Source organism: Acomys minous (assembly GCF_964271855.1).
Source record: "Acomys minous genome assembly, chromosome: 10".
NCBI classification, from domain to species: domain Eukaryota; kingdom Metazoa; phylum Chordata; class Mammalia; order Rodentia; family Muridae; genus Acomys; species Acomys minous.
Window position 1 is genome coordinate 97,436,494 of NC_140491.1, and position 13,458 is coordinate 97,449,951.

General features: G+C 38.9%; 1 protein-coding gene across 10 annotated transcripts in view; it reads left to right on the forward strand.

Moving 5' to 3' along the window:
- Positions 1-13,458, forward strand: part of SLC4A10 (solute carrier family 4 member 10) — a 257,846-nt gene that overhangs the window by 172,176 nt on the left and 72,212 nt on the right. For all 10 annotated transcript variants that reach the window (XM_084797965.1, XM_084797968.1, XM_084797974.1 and 7 more), the window contains one exon: positions 8,506-8,652. In XM_084797965.1, coding sequence (XP_084654091.1) covers positions 8,506-8,652 — 147 coding nt within the window. The remainder of the gene's footprint in view (positions 1-8,505; positions 8,653-13,458) is intronic.

The window sequence follows — 13,458 nt, forward strand, 5'->3', positions numbered from 1 at the left end:
GTAATTAGTTTTGGTAAATAGTCATGATGATGATGAGAACTGTAACACGTGCTTGGAGAATATTGACTCACCTACCCCGGCCTCGGAGGGAGCCTGGGAAGGCTTTTCAGGGCCATGAGACACATGTCAGAGTAAGAGTGCTAGGTTGACATAGGAAGTTTCACAGGGAAGGACAATTTAAAGGAGATATATGACAGAACAAATTGGTGATGGAAGAAAAAGAATAAATCTATTTATAATTTAAAACAAAGTAAATTGTGGTGTTCATCTTTGGAGTGCTTTAAAGTAATAGGAAGTCATCAGCTCTGGGTAAATTTGGACTTTTTTTTTTTTCAATTGAAGGCAGGCCATAGAATGATGTGATATCCAGAAGAAATTTTTTTTTCATTAAATTAAATCAAGGAAGATTTCAAGAGTGATGCTAATAGTGGGAAAAATAAAGGTGATTAAGGAAATTCACAATACTTTAAGTTTTTTAAAAAGAAGTTTTAAATTAAATTATTATTACATTACATCATTATTCCAATTTCCTTTCCTCTCCAAGCATCTCCCTTGCTTCCTTTTCTTTTTTAGTTGTGTTGTTGTTGTTGTTGTGTGGTGGGGTGTGTGTGTGTGAGTGTGTTTATATTATTTCAGCGATTATTGGATAACCAATTAAAGAGTTCCTTCCTGGGTGGATTATTTCTTCTATTTCCAGCATTTGTTAGTTGCCAATAGTTCTCTGTCTATTGGGTAGAACCCTGTAAGATTTATCCATTCTGTGTTAGCAGTCTATTTGTATTGCACTTCTTCAGATCTTGTGGAATTGCCCTGTGTGAAACTTCCCTGTCATTTCTAGGAGACAACAAGTTTGCAGCAGATTTTGTGAATCTCTAACTCATACAATCTTCTCTGCCCCTCCTACATGATGTTTCTTGAGCTCTAGAAGCAAGAATTGTGTCACAGCTATAACAATTGTGGCAGGGTGCTCCACTAACATTAGTTTTTCTATATTTTGACCAATTGTGGTTTTCTATAGTGGTCTCCTGTTGAAAAGTTTCTTTGATGAGAGCTACACTTATCTGTGGATATAAGGCTAGATACTTAGAATTCAATTAGGAATTGTGCTGGCTTAGTAAAGTAGCAGTAGTATGTTCTCTTGTAAGATGCACAACCCTCATTATCCTTTGGTGGTTGGGTAGGTTGCCAGAAAAAAGGCATGATTTCCCTTCTGTTGAATAGGACTTAATTCCCATTAGAGAGCTTGGTTGCCACTAGGATATGAATGACACCATAGGGTTATCATTCATGCTGACTGTTGTTGCAGTTAATAGATATTGCATCTAGGTAGCACTATTGGTTGTTTTCCTCCCTTAGAACAATGCATATCACCTATCAGTACTGTGAAAGCTGGGCCTCAAGGAGGAGACCTTCAGGTCAGATCCAGATCAAATCTTCTGGTTAGTGTATCTGAAGTACATGCTGACTCAGCAATAGGGACTTATCTTCCACCTTAGGACAGCAACCAAGGGCTTCAGCAATACCCTATACTGTTTGGGGAGTCTCTTGGACTTCTTGACTAAAAACTCAATTGGGTATTTCTCATGCCTGGCATAGTATTGTTAACCCAAGTGGAATCATTTCATTTGAACTGTATAAATATATATATGAGGACTTATCTGCATTGTATATAATATAAATAAAGAATACGATTCCTTAATGCACTTTTGACCACCTTGGCATTATTTCCTTCTCCTCCCTCTCCTGCTGTGTTGACCCCTCTCTCCCCATCGAAATACCATCACCCCTAGTTTATCCATTTCCCCTTATAAGTTACTTGTTCCAATTATATTTCTATTATTTAATCTTTTACTTATTTAGTAATTAGATCTTTTTTTTTACTTAATATAATAGTTTCACTTGTAATATCATTATAAGAGGATAATCTGAGTCTTAAAATCAGTGGTTTATATAAGGTAAATCTGTGATTTTCCTGCTTTCAAACTACATGTAACTTTTTTGAGAAAGGGTTTCTCTGTGTAGCCTTGGCTACTCACTTTGTAGACCAGGCTGTCCCTCAAACTCACAGAGATGTACCTGCCTCTGCCTGCCTCAGTGTTGGGATTAAAGGCTTGTGCCACCATGCCTAGCTAATACATGTAATTGATCCATCATCAAAGACGCCTTTGCAACAAATGGAGACTATTACAGAGAGTCACACCTGGTCATAAGGGAGAAATACATACGGGAGAATATACCTACAATGCAATCCAAGGCCTAAAGCTCAGGGAGCATGAGGGAAAAGAGGGTTGGAAGATTGGGCTATCTAGTCTCAGATTCTTGGTCACCCAGACACTGTCAGGCCTAAGCTCCATCTCACGGGGTGAGATTTTACTCAAATCAGCTATTTGCTTGTTACTCCCTCAAGCTTAGTGCCACCATTGCTCTAGCATGTCTTGCAGGAAGGATACTAGTGTAGATCACAGGGTTTGTCGCTGGATTTGTGATTTCTCTTCTCTTTTGGTGGTATGCGGAGTAGCTTCCTGTCCCAAAGATGCTAGCACACGAGGGGCAAAGGTTCTATGCAGGCACTAGTTTGACTTCTGTATGTTCAATGAAATCATGTAAGTGTTATCTTCAGCAATGGAGGCTTGACATTAGCTTGTGGAGAGAAAACTGTTTTGCCAAATGTCTGGGTTATTTGGGGGGTTTTCATGGGAATCCTTTTGACCAACAACTCAATCAGATGTAACCCAGTCCCAGGATTGAAAGCTTCATTTGATGGCAAGAGATGTCCAGTTGGCAGGGGTCAGGGATGGGGCCACTGTCTCATCCATTATTTGATCCTTTCATTGAGAGCTCCTTCATATATGTATGTATGTGTTTTAGGACGCTTCTACTGTATTAGGTTTCCACACTACACTGCAAGTTGCTCTTAATTTTGATTGTCTCACCCTTCCGTGTCATCTTCTCTCTTCTCCTATCCACTTGATCTTCCCATTCCAGCCCCCTCTATCCATACATAACAATCTATTCTGTTTCTCTTTCCTAGGGAGACCTATCTGTCCTCTCTAGTCCCTTACACTATACCTAACCTCTGTGACTCTATGGATTGTAGTTTGGTTATCATTGAGTTGATAGATAATATCCACATCTAAATGAATACATACCATATTTGTCACTCTGGTTCTGGGGTGCCCCACTCTGAATTTTTTTCTAGTCCCATCCATTAACCCACAGGCTTTACGGTTTCCTATTTTAATGGCTGAGTAGCTGAGTAATACTCCATTTGTAAAGAGAATCTGTCAAATTTTCTTCATCCATCATTCTTTTGAAGAAAAACTAGGTTATTTCACATTTCCGTCTATTATAAATAGCCACAGCAATGAACATACCCGAACAAGTATCTCTGTGGTAGGATGGAGCATTCTTTGTATATGTGGCCAAGAGTGTTACAGCTGGGTCTCCAGGTAGATTGATTCCCGCCTTCCCAAAGAAAGATTCCCGCCTTCCATAGTGGTGTATATGTTGCACTCCCACCACACTGGTTTCCATAGTGGTGTGTATGTTGCACTCCCACCACACTGATTTCCATAGTGGTGTATATGTTGCACTCCCATCACACTGGTTTCCATAGTGGTGTGTATGTTGCACTCCCACCACACTGATTTCCATAGTGGTATAGATGTTGCACTCCCATCACACTGGTTTCCATAGTGGTGTATATGTTGCACTCCCATCACACTGGTTTCCATAGTGGTGTATATGTTGCACTCCCATCACACTGGTTTCCATAGTGGTGTGTATGTTGCACTCCTACCACACTGATTTCCATAGTGGTGTATATGTTGCACTCCCATCACACTGGTTTCCATAGTGGTGTGTATGTTGCACTCCCATCACACTGGTTTCCATAGTGGTGTGTATGTTGCACTCCCACCATACTGATTTCCATAGTGGTGTGTATGTTGCACTCCTACCACACTGATTTCCATAGTGGTGTATATGTTGCACTCCCATCACACTGGTTTCCATAGTGGTGTGTATGTTGCACTCCCACCACACTGATTTCCATAGTGGTGTATATGTTGCACTCCCACCACACTGGTTTCCATAGTGGTGTATATGTTGCACTCCCACCACACTGATTTCCATAGTGGTGTATATGTTGCACTCCCACCACACTGGTTTCCATAGTGGTGTATATGTTGCACTCCCACCACACTGATTTCCATAGTGGTGTGTATGTTGCACTCCCACCACACTGGTTTCCATAGTGGTGTATATGTTGCACTCCCACCACACTGGTTTCCATAGTGGTGTGTATGTTGCACTCCCATCACACTGGTTTCCATAGTGGTGTATATGTTGCACTCCCATCACACTGGTTTCCATAGTGGTGTGTATGTTGCACTCCCACCATACTGATTTCCATAGTGGTGTGTATGTTGCACTCCTACCACACTGATTTCCATAGTGGTGTATATGTTGCACTCCCATCACACTGGTTTCCATAGTGGTGTGTATGTTGCACTCCCACCACACTGATTTCCATAGTGGTGTATATGTTGCACTCCCATCACACTGGTTTCCATAGTGGTGTATATGTTGCACTCCCACCACACTGATTTCCATAGTGGTGTATATGTTGCACTCCCACCACACTGGTTTCCATAGTGGTGTATATGTTGCACTCCCACCACACTGATTTCCATAGTGGTGTGTATGTTGCACTCCCACCACACTGGTTTCCATAGTGGTGTATATGTTGCACTCCCACCACACTGGTTTCCATAGTGGTGTGTATGTTGCACTCCCATCACACTGGTTTCCATAGTGGTGTGTATGTTGCACTCCCACCACACTGATTTCCATAGTGGTGTATATGTTGCACTCCCATCACACTGGTTTCCATAGTGGTGTATATGTTGCACTCCCACCACACTGATTTCCATAGTGGTGTATATGTTGCACTCCCACCACACTGGTTTCCATAGTGGTGTATATGTTGCACTCCCACCACACTGATTTCCATAGTGGTGTGTATGTTGCACTCCCACCACACTGGTTTCCATAGTGGTGTATATGTTGCACTCCCACCACACTGGTTTCCATAGTGGTGTGTATGTTGCACTCCCATCACACTGGTTTCCATAGTGGTGTATATGTTGCACTCCCATCACACTGGTTTCCATAGTGGTGTGTATGTTGCACTCCCACCATACTGATTTCCATAGTGGTGTGTATGTTGCACTCCTACCACACTGATTTCCATAGTGGTGTATATGTTGCACTCCCATCACACTGGTTTCCATAGTGGTGTGTATGTTGCACTCCCACCACACTGATTTCCATAGTGGTGTATATGTTGCACTCCCATCACACTGGTTTCCATAGTGGTGTATATGTTGCACTCCCACCACACTGATTTCCATAGTGGTGTATATGTTGCACTCCCACCACACTGGTTTCCATAGTGGTGTATATGTTGCACTCCCACCACACTGGTTTCCATAGTGGTGTATATGTTGCACTCCCATCACACTGATTTCCATAGTGGTGTATATGTTGCACTCCCACCACACTGATTTCCATAGTGGTGTGTATATGTTGCACTCCCACCACACTGGTTTCCATAGTGGTGTGTATATGTTGCACTCCCACCACACTGGTTTCCATAGTGGTGTATATGTTGCACTCCCATCACACTGATTTCCATAGTGGTATATATGTTGCACTCCCATCACACTGATTTCTATAGTGGTGTATATGTTGCACTCCCACCACACTGATTTCTATAGTGGTGTATATGTTGCACTCCCACCACACTGATTTCCATAGTGGTGTATATGTTGCACTCCCACCACACTGATTTCCATAGTGGTGTATATGTTGCACTCCCATCACACTGATTTCCATAGTGGTGTATATGTTGCACTCCCACCACACTGATTTCCATAGTGGTGTATATGTTGCACTCCCACCACACTGGTTTCCATAGTGGTGTATATGCTTGCACTCCCACCACACTGGTTTCCATAGTGGTGTGTATGTTGCACTCCCACCACACTGGTTTCCATAGTGGTGTATATGTTGCACTCCCATCACACTGATTTCTATAGTGGTGTATATGTTGCACTCCCATCACACTGATTTCCATAGTGGTGTATATGTTGCACTCCCAGCACACTGGTTTCCATAGTGGTGTATATGCTTGCACTCCCACCACACTGATTTCCATAGTGGTGTGTATGTTGCACTCCCACCACACTGATTTCCATAGTGGTGTATATGTTGCACTCCCACCACACTGATTTCCATAGTGGTGTATATGTTGCACTCCCACCACACTGATTTCCATAGTGGTATATATGTTGCACTCCCATCACACTGATTTCCACAGTGGTGTATATGTTGCACTCCCACCACACTGATTTCCATAGTGGTGTATATGTTGCACTCCCACCACACTGGTTTCCATAGTGGTGTATATGCTTGCACTCCCACCACACTGGTTTCCATAGTGGTGTGTATGTTGCACTCCCACCACACTGGTTTCCATAGTGGTGTATATGTTGCACTCCCATCACACTGATTTCTATAGTGGTGTATATGTTGCACTCCCATCACACTGATTTCCATAGTGGTGTATATGTTGCACTCCCAGCACACTGGTTTCCATAGTGGTGTATATGCTTGCACTCCCACCACACTGATTTCCATAGTGGTGTGTATGTTGCACTCCCACCACACTGATTTCCATAGTGGTGTATATGTTGCACTCCCATCACACTGATTTCCATAGTGGTGTGTATGTTGCACTCCCACCACACTGATTTCCATAGTGGTGTGTATGTTGCACTCCCACCACACTGGTTTCCATAGTGGTGTATATGTTGCACTCCCACCACACTGATTTCCATAGTGGTGTATATGCTTGCACTCCCACCACACTGATTTCCATAGTGGTGTGTATGTTGCACTCCCACCACACTGATTTCCATAGTGGTGTATATGTTGCACTCCCACCACACTGATTTCCATAGTGGTGTGTATGTTGCACTCCCACCACACTGATTTCCATAGTGGTGTATATGTTGCACTCCCACCACACTGATTTCCATAGTGGTGTGTATGTTGCACTCCCACCACACTGATTTCCATAGTGGTGTATATGTTGCACTCCCACCACACTGATTTCCATAGTGGTGTGTATGTTGCACTCCCACCACACTGGTTTCCATAGTGGTGTGTATGTTGCACTCCCACCACACTGGTTTCCATAGTGGTGTATATGTTGCACTCCCACCACACTGATTTCCATAGTGGTGTATATGCTTGCACTCCCACCACACTGATTTCCATAGTGGTGTGTATGTTGCACTCCCATCACACTGATTTCCATAGTGGTGTGTATGTTGCACTCCCACCACACTGATTTCCATAGTGGTGTATATGTTGCACTCCCACCAGCAATGCAGGAGAGTTCCCTTTGTTCCCCGTCCTCGCCAGCATGTGCTGTCATTTGTTTTATTGATCTTAGCCATTCTGGCAATATTTCGATGGAATCTCAAAAGTACTTTTAATTTGCACTTCCTTACTCGCTAAGGATATTGAATATTTCTTTAAGTGTTTCTCACTCATTTGGCTTTCCCCTACTGAGAATTTTCTTTTTAAATCCATAACCCATTTTAAAATTGGGTTATTTGTTTTCTTGATATCTAGGGTTTTTAGTTCATTATTTTAGATATTAACTTTCTATCAGATATGTAACTCCCATTGTGTAGGCTGACACTTTGACTGACAGAGTCCTTTGCCATACAGAAGGTTTTAAGTTTCATGAGATCCCATTTATTAACTTTGATATTAGTGTTTGTACTAACAGTGTTTAGTCCAGAAAGTATTTTCCTGTACTAATGAAGCAAGACTATCCCTCACCTTCTTTTCTATCAGGTTCAGTGTATCTAGTTTTGTGTTGAGGTCTTTGACCTACTTGGAGTTAAGTGGATGGTGATTAGGTATACATCTATTTGGATTCTTCAACATGCAGCTAATTTGACCAGCATTATGTGCTGAAAATGCTGTCTTTTCCCCTAGTGTGTATTTATACCTTATATATGTATATATTTATAAGTGTAATTAAAATCTACATGTGAGATATATATATATCTCCCATAGGTGTGTTGATTTATGTATGGGTCTGAATTTGATTGCATTGATCAACATGTCTGTTTTTGTGCCAGTACCATGCTGTTCTTATTATGATAGCTCTGTAGTACAAGTTGAAATTGGGGATAAGGATATCTCCCATATTTCTTTGGTTGGTCAGCATTTTTAGTCTGGGTTTTTTTCTAAAGCTGAATATTTTTTACTTTCAAGATCTGTGAAGAATTGTGTTGTAATTTTGATGGGGATTGCACTGAATCTGTAGATTGCTTTTGGTAGGATGACCATTTTTATTATATTAACTTTACTGATTTTCAAAAATAGTTTATTATAAGTGTGCTACTGCTTTTTCTTCTGTAGGTATTTCATGATGTCGCATACAAAGCTAAAGACCGTAATGATTTGGTGTCGGGAATTGATGAGTTTCTGGATCAGGTGACTGTTCTCCCTCCTGGAGAATGGGACCCAAGCATCCGAATAGAACCTCCCAAAAATGTCCCTTCCCAGGTGGGTAGATGTGAAAACACTCTACAATTTCAATAGTTTGTTTCTTATTTCTCTTTAAATTCGTGCCCTAAAATAATGCACTATACATAAAGTGTCAAATGATTTAACATATTCCAAAAGAGCAAAAACATTAGGTTATAAAATGTTCTGTTTTGTTTTGTTTTGTTTTGTTCCAAAACAGGGTTTCTATATGTAGCCTTGGCTGTCCTGGACTCACTTTGTAGACCAGTTTGGCCTCAAACACAGAGCTCCACCTGCCTCTGCCTCCCCAAGCCCTGAGATTACAGGGGTGTGCCACAGCTCCCAGCTTATAAAATGTTCTTAATGTAACCTAACACATTAGAAAATTTGGTATTTTGATCATTAGCCTCTAAATAAGTCTTATGTGTCTGGAAATATTAATATTTCAGGTCCAAAATAGAAGATATTACATTGGTGAGATATTAAAGTTTATAATAGCATAAAATATGTTCTAAGATGAAGCCCATGTTTTCAGTGTTCTGAAAGTTGACAATGATTAGAAACTCAAAGGAGGACTTTTGTAGAAACTGCCTATTACTGCTAATCACAGTGAAAATTGGGAAAAGTTTTTTTTTAAATCATGATTCTTATGTTTGTATCCTTTCATGTATGGTTTATATATTTAAAAATATGTCTATGAAAGTCAAATGTGTATTTTAACTGTCCTATATTACAGAAGTAAAGAATAAAGAATATTGTTAATGCTTGGGCATTTTCTTATGTCGGGCATGAGTGTTAAAAATGGTAGCCATATGTCTGTGAAACTGGCTCTTCATGTTGCCTCTCAGTTCCCCTGGGCTCTGCTCCCACATCCTTTCATTTGGTGCCTTTGGTCCTTGGTCCTACAGAGACAACTTGTTTCACCCCAATATTCTGATGAAAATTACATGTGGGTCTGCTGACCCTGTCCTGGACTTGGATTTTCAGATCAGTTAGAAGTGGGTAAACTGGCAAGTGTTTTACTGAATCATGAGTACATAAAAAGGTCATGCAACACCTCTGTCAGCATAAAAGCACAATACTAATATCTCAGGTCTGTGTTTCTATTTTGAAGTCATTCTACCATTATTAAAATCCATTTACTTTCCTTAACACTTGCCATTTTGTAGTTGTGTCACTGAGACCATATAATTTAAGTCCCTCCACTACTAAGGTAAAAGCAGCTGCTTAGAGAGTGATTGTAAGGGCATCCTCATTTCTCTACCCATAAATGCCTCAGCACTAATGATACAGGAAACACATGCCTCGGCACTAATGATACAGAAAACATATGCCTCGGCACTAAAGATACTGGAAACACATGCATCAGCACTAATGATATTGGCAATGGCATCATGATGCTTTCTAAAGTAACATGAATAATAACTCTTACTAATGATATTTGCATAAAGTTGTTGAAACTATGAAGCAAACTTTGTAATTCACTCTACCACCAACTAATTTTTAAAGGTTAAATTATTTTTAAAGTATTCAACCTTTGAGGAATGGCCTTTTTCAGACAACGTGAATGATGGTAAATCTGTATTTTTTTTTTAGGAGAAAATAAAAATGAGAAAATTCCAAGTATTGGGATTAAGCTTCCAGTATCTAGGTTCTGTCATTGTGTATTTGTTTGACCTTGAATAAATGCTTTACTCTCTCAGTATTGATTCTTTGTTTCAGAACTGCTCTACAGAATTTCTTTGATAAAGAAAGAATTCTATAGTGATGCTTCCTAATCAACTAGCTACTGTTAAATGCTAGTAATGTAGCTAGTGCAATTAACAAATTTAATTTTTATTTTAATTAGCTTAAATTTGTGTAGCCAAGTGGTTAAGAGCTATTATATTAGATAGCAAGATTTTATACAACGAGTATGAATTATATATGTATTGTATACTTCATTAAAATATTAATATTTTAAAACTTCATGTAAATACTATATTAATATGAGGTGTGCTTTCCTTTATTAAGGGACCAAACTGAATTAGCATATATTAAGCACCTTTAACTTAGACTCATTTAAATAATGTTACCCCTCATCAAATAATTTCTGTGGTTTTCATTCTTTTGAGATGTACAGATGACAGCTTTTTTAGTACATTTCCCTTCCAATTAAAAAAACCTGTCATCTCAAGAGATCCGCCTGAAATTGTTCTTTATCCTTTTTTTTTTTTTTTTTGTCAGTCATTTTAATCACTTTCTTACATGCCTTCATCATTTTTGGTTTGTTTGTTTGTTTGTTTGTTTGTTTGTTTGTTTTTCATGTCATGTACTTGGTTGTCAAAGCCAACAACTCTATGAGGATTAAACTTTCTTATCTCTACCCACAATGTTCTGGCCAAAGGCGGAAGGAAAAACTGTGGCTTCATCATTTAATGATCATATGGTTCAAGTGAGCCTTTGATGCTGCCTGTTTGCTTTCCCATCCTTCCCAGTTGTTCTAAGTGACTATTTCACACCTGTTTTCTATCAGAATTTCAGCATACCCTCTGTACCTCTTGATGCTATATGCTTACTCTTTCTCACCTTCATGGATTCTGAGTAGCACACTCTTTTGTCAGCTCAGCCTTCCCTACATTGGAAAGTCAGCATTTCAGTTGCGTACCAAACCCCATCTGTATGCATCTACTAGAGGACTTTGCTCTGCCAAAACTCCCACTCTCATCATTATATTAGTCCTTTGTTCTGTGTTATATCACTGTAGTAACATATCGTAAACTCAGAATCTTTTATAAAGTGACTGCTTTGATATCATTACTATTGGCAGTCACTTACATATTTAGTTTTCCTTTGCAATAGAATGTCATAGAGCAGGTCTCTATAATATAGACCTCCACTACCTTTTTTCCACTTCTCTCTAAATACCTGTCTCAGTAGGCTATCCCATTTGCTACACTAAAAAATTATTACCACCAGTGATATACACAGTGATAAGAAACATGGTGATTTATTGGTCTATATTCCACTTAGCACATGAAAATCAACATTTTAGAGAATTGACAATGGCCTTTTCCTGAGTTTATTTTCTTTCCTTAGTTCCTAAAGAGCACAGTCTCCCGGTGTTTCCACAGTCTCACGGGTCAATCCTTACCAGTCTCCTCGGTTCATTCTTCCACTTCTCTCTGAGTTCTTTATGTTGAGACTAACAAACACTTAGACCAAGACCCTGTATTCTCTACTCATATCCCCATCTATATTTACTCATGTTCTTGGTAATTCTGTCCAATATTAGAATTTCAAACCTTTTTCCGAATTTATTTTTAAACTGAACTCAAGTGTTATTCATCTGCCTATCCTGTGTCTCTATCTGAATATTTTGAAAGTTTAAGCCAAATTATATATAGTCTCATCTCTTTAGATCTCCTTATTTTTGTAATTACAAGTTTGAGACAAGAAACTTAGGTTTCCAGGCATATATAAGGATCTCTGGGTTTTCCTCAAAATCAATTGTATTTGTATCTTCCAATCTTAGCTAATTGCTAAATACATTCTTATAATTGATTGGGCCCAAACAATCCATTATTTCATTTTATACCTTATATCTATTCTTTCAGAGAATTCTGATGGCTTTGTCTTCTATCTTTCTCCATAATTATACTATTTATCACTGTGGCCATCTTGATTCAGCCTTCTATCACTTTTCTTCTAGATTTCTGAAATAGATCCCCCATGGGTTGCTTTATTCTATATTCAATAATCTCTCCTCAACCTCATAATCAAAATAATTCCAATTCTGTTACATCATTTCTCCCCTAAAAACTTTGTAAATATTTCTCATCTGATAGGGAATAAAAGCAAGATAGATATACTGGATGACTAATTCTCCATAACCATCACCGCCCTTTTCTTCTGTGGCTTTATCTCTGCTACTTTCTTATTCCTGGTATGGTTCAAACCTTCCAGGCATTCTGCCCCTTAAGACTACAGCACTAGCTTGTCTTCTTTCCTTGGTGTCCTCTAGTTATTCAGCATGTCTGATTCTCTCGCCTCCCTCAGGTTTTCCTAAGTGGCTCTTTCCGCGGGGCCTCTTTGAAAACTCCGTTTAAAGTTTATGCTCCTTACTTCCCTTCCAGTCATCTCAGATACCTTGTGCTCTGTGCAAACGTTTTCTTTTTTTCAGAGGTCTCTTTCTTTCTAACATACTTTATAGTTAAATATTTAATTTTTAATTTTTCTGTATTTTCTATGAGGATATATGTTCTATAGGACTAATTTATTTACTGGTGTACTTTAGGGGTCTATAACTAAAAAAAAAAATCAAAATGCATGTGTTTGTGTCAGAACTCAAAATATATTATATTTCCTCTGGATATTTATTGATGTTATTTATGCTCATTATAATTCTCAATGGTTTTTACTCCTTGAGTAAACATGTGCCTTAGAATAGTTAATATTTTAATTATTTATAATCTATTTTATTAACATATGGCTTTTTAAATGTATAAAACAAAAGTAAATTATCCAAAAGGGATTATTTCGACAGATGGCCAGATATTATCACTTGTTTTCTAAGTGCTATAGAAGCTGTGACATATTTCCCTAGGTCATTGGAAGTAACTAATGATGGCCACCCTTAAGTCACTTTATAATGTTTTATATTTACCTGTGAAGGTAAGACCTTCACCAGTTGAAATATATCTTCTGTATTTACGTTAGTGTATCTTTCCATAGCCTTTTGAAATTGAAGAACTACTAAATAGTGAACTTTCCTATATTTTATTTAATACAAAAATACATTTTATCTTACGTGAAACATGTACCATTCTAAATGTCCCATTGTGTATAAGATAAACTAACACATCA